At 44.2% G+C, this 18,529-nt stretch overlaps 1 protein-coding gene across 2 annotated transcripts in view; it reads right to left on the reverse strand.

Moving 5' to 3' along the window:
- The window catches only part of DOCK8 (dedicator of cytokinesis 8), a 1,170,453-nt gene that overhangs the window by 133,060 nt on the left and 1,018,864 nt on the right, over positions 1-18,529 (reverse strand). For both annotated transcript variants that reach the window (XM_069625758.1, XM_069625759.1), the window contains one exon: positions 11,153-11,345. In XM_069625758.1, coding sequence (XP_069481859.1) covers positions 11,153-11,345 — 193 coding nt within the window. The remainder of the gene's footprint in view (positions 1-11,152; positions 11,346-18,529) is intronic.

Below are 18,529 nucleotides of genomic sequence, written 5' to 3' on the forward strand. Positions count from 1 at the left end.
TCTCTTTGGCATAAATGGAAGAGAATACCCTTTCGACGAGTATGTACGCTCACAATATGGCGCTCTCCTCACATTCATTTCCATAATAGACAGGTTCTCCAAGATGAGGGCTAGTCCTCAGACACCGGAGCAGTTCAACAGACACCATAAGAGAGCCTAGAAAGTGAACGCTGCGTGTCGCTTCACAAATGATACTGGAACTCCCCTGTGAATTCATGCTTTGCCCGAGTTTTCCTTGCCTCCTCATACATTCCTGTTCCCCTCCCTTGCTACGTTCCTTTTTCCTGTCTTCAGTCTTTCAACAATCGCTGTTCCTTTTTTCCTCTCTTTGCAGCTCTACTTTGCCACTCCGTTCCACTGCGGCTTGCTGAAAGCTCCTGCCCTTTTTTTCCCTGCTGTCCGCCTGATGAGCCGCATCCTCTGCACCTCTCCCTTTGCCGCTCCATTCCTCTATGGGTTTTTAGCAACTAATTTTTTAATTTCACCTGTATTGAACCTTTTTAGGATTTCAACTTTTTATTGAACTACTTAAGATCCAAGGGCAAAAGCGAGATATGCCTGTCATACCTTCACTATAATAGTATAACTTGTAGGTGTTTATGGGTGCACCCACTACGTGACTGTGGCGATGCAGCTTGGCCCCTACCAAAAGTATTAGAGATAGGACATAGCGCACGCCACATGGTCCTTCTCCCATACATAATCTCCAGTTCTATAACCATCTTGAACTTGTCCTTCCTGAGGAACTTGGTCAAATATGTTAAGTCCAAGATGGGTCTCAGTCCTCCGTCCTTCTTGGGTATTAGGAAATATGGAGAATACTATCCCTTGTTCCTCTCTACTACAGGGACCAGTTCTATAGCACCTTTCTCTAGCAGGGTTAGAATTTCCTGCACAAGGAGCGGATCTGGAATCCTCAAAGAGTGGCTCCCTAGTTGATTGTTCTGAGGTCTCTGAATGAAAGGAAGGCAGTAACTGTGGGCTATGGTTTCCAATGCCCAAGCATACGAAGTAATGTCTCTCCATTCTTCTAGATGCTGAGACAGTCTGCCTCCCACTGGTGTTCTGTGACTCAAGACCTCAAAGAGGTTTTGAGATGGCTGATGCAGTGGCTGATGGTAAGAATGCCCTGACTTGAGCGGGCTTCACACCTCTCCCTCGTGCACCACGAAGGAATCACCTTTGGCCTCTTTGACCAGCCATTCCTCTCGCTCTTCCAATTGAGGAGTAGTAGTAAAATGATCTACCCCTCAAAGGCTGTCCACTAGGACGAAAGGGCTAAGGCTGCCTAATAGCAGCACCTAAAGATTTGGCTGCCGCCTTTGAGGTCTGCAACTTCTTAAGACTTTCGCCAGCTTTGTTGTCAAAAACATGAGGCCCATCAAAAGGCATGTTGAGGAGTCTGGATTGCAAATCCGGCGCAAAACCTGACTTCCGCAACCACACATCTGCATATTATCGTGCTAGTAGCCATGGCTCTGCTGATGCTGTCAGCAGAATCCAGACCCGACTGAAGAGACTCACACATGGCTTCTTTGCCGTCTCTAACAATAGCCAAGAACCCATCTCTTTCCTCCCCCTCGGGAATGTGCTCTGCCGCCATGGAAATGCAGTACCTTAGAGTGAATGAGAACTTTGCAAGGGCACATGTGGAGTTGGCTGATTTCAGCGCCATACTCCCTGCAGAAAATACTTTTGTTGGCCATCAATCTACTCTCTTGTCATCCCTAGCTGAAGGGATAGTAGGATAAGCTCTGGAGTGGGGTGTTTAGACAGGTAGTCGGGGTCACTGGCGGATTAGTTTCTGGCATCTCCCAATTGGATGCCACCCTTTTATGGAGAGCAACATGAAAAGGTAGTATTGGATCCATCTGTAGACTCTTAGCCAGGATGTCCATCAGATCATCCTGTTGAAATGGGAGGGGAGGTCTACACCACCTCATATAGTCTACCACTTTGGACATTAGCTGTCTATATGAAGCATCTGCATACTCAGAATCCAGCTCAGGACTTTCAACCTTGACTCTTCAGAAATAAAGCTTTCTGGCACATTTGGTGTACCAAATTGGAGACCAAAAGGTGCATCATTGTCTGAAAGTTCATTTTCCTCATATATAGAGAGAATTAAAATAATCTTTGATAGGGTTTTTCTGGTATATGTATCGAGGGCTTATTAAAAGTTGGATTCGACGCTTGATGAGTCGTCAAAATATTTTTTGGTTCCGATGTCACCTAGGTTTAAGTGGCACGGTCCACGGTCCAGCTGGCTTTGAGGGCGCAGCCGGCGTCAATGGCCCTGCTTGCGTCGGTGGCCCAACTGGCGTTGGTGGCATAGTTGTCATCGATAGTATCGCCGATGTCGAGGGCTTAGCTCCCTTGTCCCGGGCTAGAGGGCGTGCAGGATTTGGCTCAAGCCCTTTCCTTACCAGCTTCTTTGGAAGGCACAGAAGGAGCATGGCTTGCAGTGGGTTTTTGTTGTTGAAATATTTTCATAATTTCTGCTCTAAATGCTTCCCATTCGGCAGGTTTGGAATTTTTTGTGGGACAAGATAACCTCACAGGGGAGGTGTCTGATGACGAAGTCAAAGAAGGCAACCTGTGTGCCTCTTTTTTTTTACTTCTTTGACGATGATGAGGAGTGGTGGGAGCCACTCCTCGATCTTGATTTTTTTACTTTCTTTATCCGAGGATAGTCACCTCTCGAAACTCATCGGTCAGAGGTTTTTTGGTCGGGGTAGATTGAGATTTTTTGGGGTGTCTACCTACCGCCAATTCCCCCTTTCGTCTTCAGGGCCTTTACGGTCATAGAATGGCACTTGGAGCTGGTCGAAATCTTATGCTCCACCCTGAGACACCATAGACATATTTGGTGTGAGTCGGTTAATGACATTTTCGAATCAGAATCTTGACACTTCTTGAACACACTCTTCGGGGTAGTCGCTTTCGATGAAGAAGACATATCCCAAAGTAACAAACGAAGTTTAACGTATTTCTCGAAGTGATATCTTACGCAGAAAAACAGAAATGTAGCCAATGGGCACTGCGCGTGCTATATATGCCTTTGATGACATCATCCTCAAGACAGGGGCCCTTGAGGGACATCGAGTCCAATGCATCAACACACAGCACCCTCTGCTGAATTTTTTGTCCGAAGCAGTTGAAGCTGGATATCGAATATCGAAGATGAGGAATACGTGTAAGGAGGCAATCGATTCGAAAGGTATTTCTCTCCTTTTCTGGGTGCTTTCCAGGAAGTCGATATTCCTCCTGCCATGGGCAGGCCTTGCTCCCTCGAGTTGCAGGTGGTGGGGTGATGCGCTACCTCTGCTTCCCAGAAGGTTCATAGAAAGGCTCGTCACAACTGGCCCCTTTTCCACTGTGGCTGACTCTTCTCGAATCTAGCAAGGCTTCCCACAGTTTCATGGGATGCCAGCAGTGTGATGTTTTCTGACCTCCATGCTCCCTCTGTATCCATGGACCAGGACTGGATACTTTCGTGTCCCTCTGGATATCCATCCCAACTGGGTTCTCCCAGTCCCTTTTATCTTCCTCCCACTAGGGCTGGGTTTCTCTCCACCCCCTATTGTTTGCCTGTATTTGAAGTTTACATTTGTGAAGCTTATTGGTTAATGATGTAACTGACTATGGGCTCTCTAATGAGGTTCACGGAAGGTTTGAAGGGCGGTGTGGCTATCGCTGTCACATTGGTTCCTACAAAATCGAGGCACACATTGTTACGCGGTTCCATGTCCTCACCTCCTCACTTGTCCCCTGACTCTTCCGGGGTTCGAATTGCACCTTGTGGAGTTGTCTCTGTGCCGGGCATGTAACATGCTCTTTCTCTTGACTGACCACTGTGAACTTGCAAAGGAGCCAAAACTATATCTCCATTATGTGACAGGGAGGAAAAGGGAACCCTCCCATAGGCGGAGTGAAGAGTTGGGGTCATAGGGATCCTGAAATCCCCTATGTGCCATGTATTTTGAAATTGGTAACACCCTCTGTCTCACAATACCCCCAAACCAGTTTTCTGGCCAATTTTTGTATTCTTTTTTCGTTCAGGACTAAAACTCCAAGAGTTAATGTGTGTCCCACCAAGAACACATGTACCAGAGCCAGGAGAACAGAATTAAGAATAGACACGGAATGAATTTGAATTTGTCTTGTCAGACAGAGATAACACACCCCAACACTCAACCTTCCAAGTCCATGCAAACCCCTGGCGGTTGGTGGGGCAACAGAATATGAACTGGGTTGCAGAGAGACTGCATTGGAGCAGGAGAAACAAAAAACATCCATCCCAAACCAAATTTGAAACGGGAATCTCTAGCACAGGAGGAAAACAGGAAGAAAAACAGGCAGCCTGAGCACCTGGCTGCTATCCTACCACCAGAGACTGAAAACCAAACAGTGTTGTAAAAGGGCTAGGGGCATAGAGGGGTTTTAAGAATTGACACCTATGTAACCCATGCACGTGGAAAAAGAAAGGCATATGGCCCTGCAGCTAATGGAGTGGGGGCAGAGGGGAGAAAAACCAGCAGGAACATGGTATAGAAGGTGAGTGAATTACAGAAAGACTGTGGGTTGCAGGGGTGAGGTTGTGAGGTGTGGAGGTGCACCAAGAGACTAGGAGGAGGATGGCTGTAGGAGCACAGTACTGAAGAATTGGTGCCACAGTTGGAGCAGAGTGCAGGTGAGGTTATCTGTGAGAGAGCGTGGTACCATGTTTGTATAGTGTAGTGTGAGGGAGGGTACACGTAAAATACGAGTGAGAGAGAAAGAAAGGGGGAGAGGAAGTGTAGGGGGAATGGGAGAGAGATAGAGGGAGTGCATGGTAGTAGGGTGTAGAGTGCAAGGGGTTAGTGGGAGTAGTGGTGAAGGTGGAGTAAAGTAGGAGGGGAGGTAGTTGGAAGAGATAGGGGGAGAGAGGGTGCTTTGACTAGGATACAGAGGCATAGATAGGAAGATATGTGGTGTAGAGAGGTGAGAGACGTTAGTAGAGAAGGGTGAGCAGAACACCATAGCCCTGGGACATTGAGCAGGGCACTATAGCCCTGGGAGAGTTGGCAGGGCAATATATATCTAATAGAGTGGGCACAGCAGCATATCCCTGAGTAGCGTAGTGAGAATTGATGAGAGGAGTGGAGTGGAGTGAGGAGGGTTAAATGTGCCATAGTAAGGAGGGTTGTGGGTTCCATAGTGAGGAGGGAGGAGAGTAGCATAGTGAGGAGGGGTGAGAGGAGAGGAGCTTGGAGGAGAGGATGGGAAAGAGAGAGAAGGGGGAGAGGGGTATTGGATTACAGTAGAAGAGGGGGGAGAGAGGAGTATTAAGATCTGGGAATGGAGAAGAAGTGAGGGAATGAGTTAGAGAATGGACCAAAGCATCTGTTATTGGCACAATCCTGATATCATTTTTGGTAGAAGGACAGGAAATCCTTAGGATGTCAGGGAGGGAGAAAAATAAAGGAGGCTTTTACCTTTAGAGCCTCACCACTGGCTAGCGTCCTTTTCGATAGTATGTGTTACATATCTTTAGTTTACACTCACCCTGGGGATTAGGGAAGCCTGGATTACAATGGAGGGAGCCCAGGGGAGATGAGAAAGAGTGGGACGACACTTAGAATGTCCCCACCTCACAGCCCTTTTGCATCTATTAAAAATCCTTTAACTGTCACTTGAATCTGTGAATTAAGGCTGCTGGGATGCTCCGTGTTTTTGCATATCTACCTCACTTGTGGGCTGCATGCAATAGGGGCCACATGTGGTACTCCATTCTTTTCCCTAAATATCAAAGTCTTTTTGTGGGGATTGCTTGGCTAAGCATGTCCCTTATTGCTTGCAAACCTGGCAAGTCAAGATGGGGGTTTCGAATGAACTCACCACACAACCCTGCTGGATCTCCCATAGGTCCATGCACCCCCCAAAAACATCTACAAATTAATTACCCAAAGGACTGGACTCACCATCATATACCAAACTGTCCTCAATTTCTTTATATAATCAGGTGTTGGTCCATGAGCCATTAAAACTCCTTTTGTTAGGTTTCTACCCAAACAAATTGGCGGCTCACCCCGACAGCCTTGAAAGATACTCTCTCATCTCAGACACATCCTTCCCTGCAAAGATCCTCCAAAAAATGTATCTATCAACAACTCAGAGATCATGTGGAAACCAACAGCCCCTTCAACGAATCACTACATGACTGCCATCTGGGCCGTTATAAAATACAACGTTGATGTTAACATGGCAATTGCTTATCTCCCTGGATATAACTGCAGCATTCAACACTATATGCCAACGATCCTGCTCAGAAGACATAGGATTAAAAAGAAACTGCATTAGCCTGGATTATCTATTCCATTTCACACAGGAGAGAAACCACTCTAAAGGCCCCTTTAATGCCATGCCATCACAACGTCATCTTCAAGGATCCAGCCTTCCCCCACTTCTCTTGAACATATCCATGATACCACTCTTGGAAGTCATAAACAACCCAGGCATCAACTGATTCAATATGGCGACGATACACAAGCCATTTACAAACCTACCAGCATCTCATCCTTAAATAAACTAGATCTTGGCTCCTGCCTCTTGCAAGTCAACTCATGACTGATGACAAACTCACTCAGACTTAACCCAACAAACCGAAAATGAGTACTTGCAGCACCACAACACCTGGCCCCACATCAATCCCCTGGCCGAGAGAAATGGGTATCTATCCACAGCTGATTACAAAGATAAGACTGAAACCTGAGACTCTCTATGGACAACAACCTGGCACTGCAATCACAGGTAAAAGCCATCATAAGGAGATGGTTCTTATGAATTCAAACTGTTCCGACGTACCTGACCTTTCCAAATATAAACATGGCAATCACGACACTATTTCTATTCAGGCTTGGCTATGCCCTCTGCTTCTACATGGGCTTCCCAGAATACTTAATCACTACAAATAGCCAAACATAAAGCAGCTAGACCCCTACGAATTCATCACCATAGCCCTCCCCACACCCCACAAATGCTCCACTTGCTCATGGCCATATCTAGAATACAATTTAAAACCATCTCTATCACCCATCGGACCGTCAATGGAAGGGGCTCAGAATCTTCTAAATAGAAATGCATCCACTACAAACCTTCCAGAATACTTCAATCTAGCAACGTTTAGTTGGTTACGGTGCAGAGTTTCAATCAGAAACATTACAGAGGATCTTCCTTCTGAATTCTGTCAACAAACCATTTAAACTCAATTCAGCGGTATTTGCACACAGAGGAAGATCACCCATTCTTCAAAACCTGGCTTATCAGAATACTGCAACTGATACAATATCACACCTTAAATATCTAGCCGATTGAAGAATCCTGGACTAATCTCAATCCCTATCCAAGACTCAAACCCAAACACCCACAAGAAGCACAGACAAACAAATATGGGCATGACCCCGAAAAGGCAAACTAATTACACATTTGACAACATAGATAACCACCATGGACCTGGACAACAAAGACCTGGCAGTGCACAGACCAACTAGACCACCAACCCCGCAAAACTGGAGTAAACAGAGACAGGATCCATTATGGTCAGCTTCCCTAACACAGGCTATCTGACTGAGAAGAATACTTAAACTATGAAACTTGGGAGATCAGACTCAGTTGGATAAGTCGTCCCTGCTCTTGCCCATCCACCATAAAACTCCAGCATCACCTCACAATCATCATAAAATGGAAGTCTGAATGGTAGGAACTTTGTATCCTGGTGGACAACAACACCACAAAAATATGCAATCCTCAGAGACTAATAGTGAACCGGAAATCATATGGTTCAGTCTAGCATTAAACTTCACTAGCAAGAGTATTTATAATTCCCAAACTTTCTCCACTTCCAAAACTGACCACCTCTCCTTTGCCCAGAATCTTTAATGTGCACATACAGACCACCACACACATGGCAGCTTTATTCCTATCTTAGCATATTAACTTAATGGAGAATTACCAAACATCACTTTCTTAACTCTATCACACATGTGCCAGTCATGCCAGCGGCTATCCTGGTGTCTTAGGGCGGTCATCTAAAAGATCTTAGGCACTCCCCTCCGGATAGTACAGACACACAAGTACCACCACCTCAAACCCCACAGAACCATACTGGCACTCTGAATTCACTAAACCTCTCAGGTTTTGCATCTGCTTCCTCCTCTGCACAATTAACACCTCAACCCCTCCTCTTTTCTTTCAGAGGCACACACAACAATGGTGGCAAAATAGCAGAGGTGTGCTTTGAAAGACCACTTTACATTACAGTATATTGAATAATGTAATTACAAATGGCATAGAAACCTGTATGACGGTCTCCTTTTAAGGGAATTGTGGGGCAGCAGGGAGGAGGGTTAAAGACAAAGGGATGGAGAAGGGCAGCTGGATGATCTGGTTTGAAATAACCCTCAAGGAATGCCATTATGAGTAATGGTCATTAGACCATTCAGCCGATTTTTCTTACTACGATTTGTAATCAGAAGTTTGTAATTTATGGTCCATTACCCTAAAACATCGAACTAATGCTTTAAAAATGTGAATACACCAATTAAAGCAAGTAAAGACAAGATTGTAGGAAAAACGCATGCAAATGAATGTCAGTGTTTATATTTTGAGCGTGTTTTTACTCTAGAACCTAATTTCATTTAAAACAGATGAAAGGTCTTTGTAAAACCTCTGTCAATAGGAGTGTGAATTTCTGACAAGAACGCAGAATAAACGTATGTGAAAATCCCTTTATGCAATATGTTTTCTCTTTCATAAAACCCGCCAGGCTAATGTATTTTTAGACAGATTTGCATTGTGTAGACGCACAGACTTCGAAAATATATAAAGTGTAACTTTATAATAATATAAAATATGTGTACGGGAGGAACAATATATAATCTCTAGTTATGTGGCTTATCTCATCAATTTGTTACATTACCTGCATTACATCATGGTAATATGTTATTGCGTAGAGCAGTGGTGCATACATGTGTCTCTCGTGGGCTGCAATAGAGGCCGGTTTTGGAGTATTTACAGGATGAATATTCATAAAATAAATTTGCATCCAATCCATCCCGATGAGAAATCATTTACATTTTCAGTGGTTGTCCTGATAGGTTTGTCGACTCGAGTGCCACGTTTGTGTCCCACTGATGGTGAGCATCTAATAGATATATACTATTAAGCGCTCCACATCAGTGGGGCACAGCCATGTGCCCCACTGATGTAGAGCGTCTAATATGTATTATATTATTAGACATTCTATATCTGTGGGGCACAGCCGTGGCATTTGAGTCGACAAACCTATTGGGCTTTCAGGAGAGATTTATACATGTAGTCGTCTGCAGCTTTGAGAAATGTCTGTCTTCTGTCAATGAAGCTATGTATAAAGTAGCACTGACCTGTAAGACAAAGACAGTTTTCTGGAGCAAAAGGCTAGCATTTGAGCTAATGTACATACCCACAATGCCTTACTGATGTGACTCTGAACTGGAGGTGAACTTCCAGCAATGGTTACTAGGTGGTGCTGTGGTATGTGTGGCTTGACTCAAATGGATTGCTCTACTTATGTAAATGTAGATAGAGTAACAGCTTTTGATTACTGATGTAGAGCATCTAATTTATGTACCATTGCAAATGTAAATTATTTCTCATCTGGATCGAATGGATGCAAATTCATTCTACATTCATATATTTAAGAATGGGAAATATTCTGTTAAACCCTCCGGGCTGCTTGACCTCTTGCTGGGAATATTGTGATTTCTAATCATACTACGCGTTTATTTTCTTAGTTTATTTAGCCAAACATTGTGTCAGCGGACAAGAAAGTATGTCTTCTTGCATGTTCGCATTAACACTGCATCTACAAATTAAGCCTGGAATGCACCTTTGCCCCTTATATTACAGTCCATATTAGCAAAGTTATGAATTGAACTCTGCTAACACTTGGCTTTGGTCCTGGTTTCGCCTTTCCAGTGTAACTGCCATCTGATGGGACGCTGAGTTGCAGAATTACTTTGCGATGCCAACCAATGGCGCTGCACCCAACTGGAAAGGATGATTCCAGTGGCGCTGCACCCAACTAGAAAGGACAAATCTGTTAAACTGGAGGGATGTCAAATATTTGGAGTCTTTTTTTTTTTTGCTTTCCATTGCACCTAAATGTTGGGGTTCACAATCACATGGCACTGTATGCACAGAGCTGACGCTTGAACCCAGTGACAAAAGATGCAACGGACGTTTAGAAAGGGATTGCTTTAGAGTAGCCTAAAGATGGGCCGTTAGCGGCTCCCTCTATTATTATAGCCCCTGAAGCACCCACGAGTTCAAGCATTCTGGCAGGTTCCCCTCTGACTGTAAGGAAGTGCTCTTATCCCATCCTCTCCAAGCACTCTATCCTTGCTGTCCCTAGTGTACTCCTCGTAATCTTTCTCAAGTTTTCTAAATCTGTCTATCTACTGTTTCCCTATAGCCTCCAGAAGTAAGCTTTTACTCCTTGGTTAGTGGGTTCTACTGGGATTCACTGGATTTGATTCTGCGTATTTCAAAACCGTTGCAATCGCTTTTACGCACTTATTTGGCAACGCCGTGGAATGAACCATCTTTGCGTGTGGGGTTCCTCTGTATACATAAAAGTAAATATACAGCAAAGTTGCACATATTTAGTTAATGAGGCTTCCATCTCCCAAGTCTGAAGGTTTCAAGCAGAATCTGTTTCCTTTTGGAGCTTCGCTTTCATTCACGCTCAGATTAATATAGTCCAGGGTGGGCAAAAGTTGGCCGTGTCTTGCTCTCATAGGAAGGGTGACCGACAGATCTGCATGTTTTTCAGGAGGTCATTCTATTTTGTTAACCTTAGGCTTGAGATGAATTTAAGCACAAATGTGGTTTCTTATGCTATAAATCTACAATGCTGACATCGAACAAACAAGTCACAAAAATAGTGGACAAAGTTAACACAAGAGGGGAATAACTAACGTAAATATGATATCATAGCGGATCGGTACTATTTCTAGAGTAAAAAAACTTGAACACAAAATGTATGCCACATATGATGTAGACCAATATCAACCAACCCTACATCAGAATTAGGATGGAACATCATGCCAAAACTATGACACTAAAGCCTGACCTGGAAACTGACGCTGCCCACTGGCAAGTAGTTGTGGTCTTCCAGCATACTCAGGTACTCTGCCACGAGTGCTGCGGCGTGAACTAGGCACATGGCGGCTTCTGTTTTGCATTTCTTGTTGGAGTGTTTCTCTGTCATATTCAGGAGCCAGGTCAGCCTCAAGTCAGGAGACGTCTGATATCCTTTAGCAATCCTGAGCAAATATGATGAAAAATACAGAAAAGTCACCTTGGATGCTTCAAGATATCAAAGCCAAAAAAAAGCATAATTTAGGCGATGTTTCAAATCATCGTAAATTTCTATTCATGATATTAACAAAACAGTTCAATATTGCATTACATTTTCAAATAGTTTTCCATGTATATAATCATTTTCAAAGATGAACACAAAAATCACATGTATGCATGTAAAACAGTGAAAAGGGAGATGAGAACTCTTTTGGTGCAATACGCGGAGTGGTGATTTTCAAGTAACCAGTATATGAAATTTGACAACGTTTTAGGTTTATACTAAGGTCCTGGCATCAACCTTGAGATGAGGCCCTTGACATTTTGCTAACAAACCCTGAACTGTACACAGGGTCTCAGTCTTTCAGACTTGCAGGTTTAACCCAAAGATGGTCTGTTTTGGTGGTACTGTGAAGGCATCATGAAGCAATGCACAGACAACAGATTGGGAATTCAAAACAAACACTTTTATTAACTTAAATGTCAGGATGGTAAAAGGCATACGTTGCACAATGCGAAGGTGGGATTTCCCTACTTAAATATAACTAAGGAAAGTCTGAGTCAAAGAGTTCAACTTTTCATTCAACCCGCTGCGTAATGTTTCTTTAATTAACTTCAAACGAAATGTCTATTACTCTGAAACTTTCGAGAACGTATTTCCTCCAAAACACGAGCACTCCGATACAAAGTATTCCTAGTATTTTAATGTTGGACAATGGATTGAATCGGAAGCCTTCAAAAACGAGTTTCATCAAACACGCAACCACTCTGATTTAAAGTATTCCTTAAACAGCAAAGTTTAAACACTTGCGCACAGGATTTCTCAATAGCTAGAAACTCACTGGTTACGTTTAGAGTTTCCCAGCAGCCTGGAGCAAACAGCCTTCTGCTCTTTACGTCAGGGGTCCCACTCCTACTCCTGAGACACTCCTGTGTCGATGACCGAACACAGGGGAGTGAACATCTTGAACATATATAAAAGGGACAGCCTCTCCCCACGACTCCCTTCGTAACGTTCGGTCTGCTCACAGAGCCCCACCTCGCACGCCATGCTTCCAAAGACCGCCTCTCTCTGCAGACCTCAGCGTTTCTCTCAAGTATGGCCCCCTGCTGTTTGCACCAGCCTTCCTGCTGCTGCTCCTGTCATTCCTCCACACACAGGTCTCCCTGTTGTCTCTCCTGTTGCTGGGCTGGTCTCCTTTCATACACCTGCAGCCCCTTGACAGGCTGCAGGTGTGGATGTCCAATCAGCCCTGCCTGACCACAATCAATGGGGCATGCCTCACCTTTACAGCTCTCAGTAGGCATCTTCCTCGTCCCAGTACTAGAGTGGTAAAAGAGCGTGGTCCTCATTGTTCTTAGTTGCCTCCTCTTCATCCCAGTACTGTCAAGTGTCAAATGGGGAGAAATGATGAGAACTGGCAACAGCCCATGAAGATGGGAGAAGGGTTGGGTTGGTCACTGATAGGAAAAGGGGGATACTGTGTCTCGCCCGAGTGCACCCCACTTCCAGTCCCCAAGAACCCTCCACCCAGGTGGTCCTCCCTCGCTTCTCCACCGCCAGGGTCAGGATCCAAGAGCGATGGCATTTCCCTGGCCATCTTCGCAGAGGATCCAAGGGGTCTAGGATTGAGAAAACCCTCAGGTTTCTCACAGTATGCGTAACAAGTTCTGTCGCAGACACCTTCTGCTTAACCAATTCTCTTCTATTGAGATCTCTTTCCCTTTAAACTGGGGACATTGTGTCTAGTTGCTGCCCTGACCATGCAGATCATCTTTAATGATCATCTTTAATTTAGCATTAACACTTGTGTGACGTCATTTATTTGTGTGGGAAGCCTACAGGGTCAGGTGACATATTTCTATTGCAATTACAATCTTTACAATTTAGGGTTCATGTTTTTTGTTTGATCTTCTTTAGCATGTTTAAATCTCCATAATTTTGTCCACAAGCCTCTATCAGGACTCTATTGGACTTAGCTTTGATATTCTTTTGCAAGATTTGGGCATGAAGCATTGAACAGTCTGGTACTGGTACCATTTTAATTCTCTACTTTCTGGACCTACCCCTCTGCACGAGTGCCATGCGAGGGGAAATATTCAATATGGTCGGGAATGACCTTGCACAAACAGTCTTTGTAAAATGCTGACCTAGGTCAATATTGCCTTAGGTTGGCAAAGTGTATAAGACAAAGGGCCTCATTACACGGACGGCGGTGGACCAATGTGCTATTAGCACCTTGGTCCATGCCGGTAAAATTACCGGCACCGCCTTGGTGGAAAGGGGAATTACCGCCCTATTCCAAGGTTGGTGGGGCGGTAATTCCCCTTTCCCCCATTGCCCTTCCCCATTCCCATTTTTGCCACATAGGGCATAATGGGAATGGGCAAGGTGCTAATTACGGCACCGCAAATTGCGGTACCGTAATTAGCTCCCTGGTCCCTTTGCGGGTTGGTTTTTAACACCTGCAAAAAGCAGGCGTTAAATTCTCCAACCCGCAAAGGGACATCGTAGTAAGGCGGTAAGGGTTAACGGTCACCGGTGCCATTAACGGTGACCGTTAACCCTTCCCGTTGTCCGTGTAATTAGGCCCAAAGTCACCATTTGTGGATGCCTTCACTGATAAATTAGTGAATGCTACTGAAGCATCATGGTAATATATATTTGGAAAATGATGAGAGTAGACCTTACTATTGCTTCACTATTTAGAGCCTTCCATTTTGTGTTCATTTTTTCTCAAACTGAGTAATACAGTCCCCATCATGCAGTGCTCACGGCATACACAAGCTCTTCTATGTAGATGATGCTGGTATATTGTTAGCTTTCTTGTCCATACCACGGCTTCCAGTTATTGGTCCATCCACTTTTGGAAAGTTCATATATCAAAATGAGCAATCAGTTCACTAAAAACGGATCTTGGCAGGCTGGCTAAAAAATACCCCCTCCCATCCCAACTATATTTATTTATTTTATTGTAGCCCACTAATGCATATTATAACATGACTGCAAAGCTGTACAATACGTGAAAGGTGGACTAAAAGACAAAAGAATGTATTCATGCAGCATCACATAGTGTGCTGGACTGTTAGGTTTGGTGTGTTACACTGTGTTTTGTTATGCTACACCATGCTATGTTTGTCAGCTGTAGAAACATGTTGTGCAATGTTTTGTTTTGTTGGGATCAATGCGTTATTTTCCCAAAGCTTAATTCAAGTTGAGTAGAATCCGCCTGAGTGCTACTGTATTTTTCTTTTTTTACATGCATTTGCAGGTACTCATTCACTGCTTTTGTGTGGGTGCCGTGGTGGCGAGAATAGGATGCAAGTTTCCTTTTTTACTAGTGGGTTAGGCCATGTAATATTATGATGCGTTTTCATTATAATGTTTTGTTTTAACTGTCTAGTGTTCAAGCTGTTTTGAAGCAGCTGTAAGACAGCCCTGAACACGGAAATGAAAGGAACAGAAGGTAGACATGGACATATAATGTGTTAACTAGATACTAAACCCCTGTTTTAAATTAACATTCCCATGATGCCCTCTATTAAAAGGACACAGTACTCTCCTCCTCAACACCTAGGCCATTACATCACCCCTGCGCTACCTGACTCGCTAGACGCCATCTGCCCCTCTCCTCCCTGCCACCCTGTACAGCTGTACCCCTCTTCTGTGCCCCTCTGTATCCTACCACCACTGCATATCTGTTCTGTTACCTCAGAAAAGTGCTCTGTTATGCATCTGTACTGTTGTATACCTCTGTAAAGTGCTCCTTTCTGTATCAGTTTTGTTTTATGCCTCTGTAAAGCACTTTGTTGCTTTTCGAAGCTAGATATGCGCTCAATGAATACCATAATAATCATAATACTAATAATAGTCGAAGGCAGGGTTATGTAAATGAACTCCCAAAAGCACTCAGCCTAAGAGGATTCCTGACTCACACACCCACACCAAAGTAGCTATTCCCATAAAGGTCCTAACAGGACTCAGGAACCCCCAGGAAGGAGTTTTCTGCTCCCAGGGAAGCCATGGTCGAAACCACTCCCTCAGTTAAATGTGCCCATATTTCTTTCCAGCTTTCCGATATATAGCACCTGTCAGTTTGTGGCTTAAGGGAATTGCAGAAGGGCTTGTCACACTGTGGTTTTTGGGCATGGTTTCTACATGTCTTGGCTCACCATGACCCTGTGGAAGGCTCAGAGTCTGGCCACTGCAGAGCAATTGACAGGTTGTGTCAAGCCTGTCATGAAGTACAAGCCTAGGGTTTTAGTTAAAAAATAAATCCTTTGGGTAAAAATTACATATATAGGAAGCCCCCCACCCCTCCAAAAAATCAAGATGGCTGTTTTGCTTGTTTTTTAGGGAGCTTTTTCAAAGTTGGCTAATTCGGATTTGTGGCATATAACCCCTTGCAAATGTAGGTTGGGGACCTAGGGAAGAAAGGAAGTAGAAGGACTTTGCCCTCTGTATCTTCTTGGGCATGGCTTCAACATGACTTGGCTCACCATGAGATGTGCAAGTTCCAGGCAAAAACCTAATGCACGACAAACACCTTTCTCCAGCTGTTTCTCTTCAGCGCTGCACCCCATAAAATACAGTTGAGTCCCACGATAAATTCGGTCCAGCTGTACACACAGCTCCTCCACCTTTCCTTCCAATGCCTTCCTGAGCATCTTATCTATCCCTCACCCTCATCCCAAATATCTACCTGACTTTGCTCCTCCCTACCACTACTGAATGTTCTATTACACTTCTCTATTGCCTCTCTGACAGGCAAAAAGCGCTCTGACGCCATAACCTATGGCAGTAGGTGCTATACAAATGCAAGAGAACATAGATCATTGCTCAATAGCATTGTGGAATAAATATGTTTCGTCCATCATAAATATTAATAGTACATTACTTTTTCCCATGCAAAACCACAGCTTTATGTTAATTATACACATATATTAAAAACATACAATACTCGCAAACATCATAGGACAAACAATGCATTAACATATACAGGCACTATCACCAACGTAGTGTATCTTGTTCAAATTGAGCCATGTTGAAGGATAATGGTTTTTTAATCTCCTGTGAGAAACCAAAGGGTATACACACACTAGTCCCTGCTATCTCTCTCTCAGGTGGCCAGGGCACTGCCATCGCCTTTGTATCCAGACCCTGGGGGTGGACCAGTGCGGGAGGATCACCTGAGTGAGGGGTCTTCAGGGGGTGGGGGTGAGGCAGCCGAAGGTGAGACGCAGTATTTCCCCCTTTTCTGTACATCTAACTCATCCTACTTTTAGGACTCTCCGATGTCCCAAGTCCCCCGCCCCCCTGTTTCTACACAACCATTGGGCCAAGGAAGAATGCGACTGAGAGTAACAAGACTAGCTCTTACATCATACTGGACATGTCCCGCTAATTAGGTCAGGCAAAGTCATGCACTTGACTTTAAGCGCATACACTTGATACCAATTAGCTCTCATCACACAGATAAAAGGCAGAACCTAGAGACATACTCTGAGCTAGGTGGAACACAAGTATGAGCAGAACTTCCAGGACGAAGGTGAACCTACTGGAGCAGAGCAACGGACCAAGGGATGAGAGCAGGGGGTTGAAAACCTCAGCAGTTCCGTAAACAGGCGGTTGTTGCCTCCAAAAGGCTGCGAAAGACACGTTGAGAAGGCTATATCCCAAAGTAGAAGGCTGCATTGTGTTGCAAGGATGCCAGAGACCCTCCCGGGTGAACGGCATAGTAGGGGAGGCGAGGTCAAGCCTGTGGTACTAACCTTGAGTCGTGAATTGGAAATTGCAAAACCAAGAAAGAAATGCACACAGCCGGTGAGCTGGCAAGCGACCTGAGAGACTGGTGTGTGTTAAAGAAAGATGGAAGTGGCAACATTATATCGCAAGTGAAGGCTGCACGCGTGTGGGTGCGATGCGAAGAAACGCAGACCTGTGAACAAACTTTAAAGGAAGGATAGCTCTGAAATCAACGATACTGAGTAACAGAGTGGTTTGGAAGGAAGTAGCCCACTCAAAAGTCTCTTTGAAAGGTGCATTGTTTGTAGCGATAAAATGAATGAACTGTAAAAGGGAAAGAGAATAAAGTTAACACAGAGAGAAGGGGAGAGCAAAAAGCTGAACATTGAACTTTGAGTCAAGGTGGTCTTGCGGAGGTCTGTATAGAAAGCCATGCACAATCGAAAGTCTTCTACATCCGAAAACAGTCTGAGCCTGACTGAGGGAGACCTGAAGTGTAATACGTTTTGAGGAAGGGAGCCCCCTGCAAGCATTGTTGAACTTTTGTTGTGAAAGGTCTGAGCCAGAGAGAGGGGGACCAACGTGAAGTTTTGTTTCAAAGAGGTATGAGCCCAACAGAGGGGGACCAATGTGAACTTTTGTTTTGAAGAGGTCTGAGCCCGACAGAGGGGTACCGGCGTGAACATTTTGTTGAAACGGTATTTGAAAGTCTGGGAAGAGAGACTTTAATGTGGAGGGCCAGGCGGGGCTTGATCCACGTCTTGAACTGTTTTGTGTTGAAAACCTGAGCCAGAGTGTGTCATCCTGCCTATGCGGACCACCTTACTCCGTGCTGTCTAATGTGGGGAGGAGAGCTGTTTCAGCCACATTTATTCTTTATATTTGAACCACTGATTTTCCTTTATACACTTTTTGTACACGAGATAGGGAAGGCATTAGGTTTTGTTAGCATAGGCCATTTTGATTTGACAGACTTCACTAGGACTGTTTTATTTATTATTTGATGGTAGAGACTACTCTCATTTAGTCATAAGGCAGAATCTGAGTTTTTCCAAACCCAGAAACTTTAATAAAGGTTTTACAAATTGTACCTTTTGTGTCAGTGCCGTACTTATGATACCATGCCTCCCCTAAACTCCTCCGTGCTATCTAGTGATTATATATCAGCCATATAATTCATTGGACTATGTCTACATATCTGAATAGAAATCTTCTTTCCCTACCTTCTCATACATCACTCTTTGAAACCCCGATAATAGTTGAAGCTCAATGATCCAATCTTCTATTTGTGTATTTTTCCTTGTTTTTAAAACCTTTAAAATCTGAACTACACCAACTAACTAAAATATCTACACCAACGTCAACATAAACTAAAAAAGAAAAGGCATCTAGTGACTCATCATG

The sequence above is a fragment of the Ambystoma mexicanum genome, chromosome 6p, assembly GCF_040938575.1.
Source record: "Ambystoma mexicanum isolate Mex_15411 chromosome 6p, UKY_AmexF1_1, whole genome shotgun sequence".
NCBI classification, from domain to species: domain Eukaryota; kingdom Metazoa; phylum Chordata; class Amphibia; order Caudata; family Ambystomatidae; genus Ambystoma; species Ambystoma mexicanum.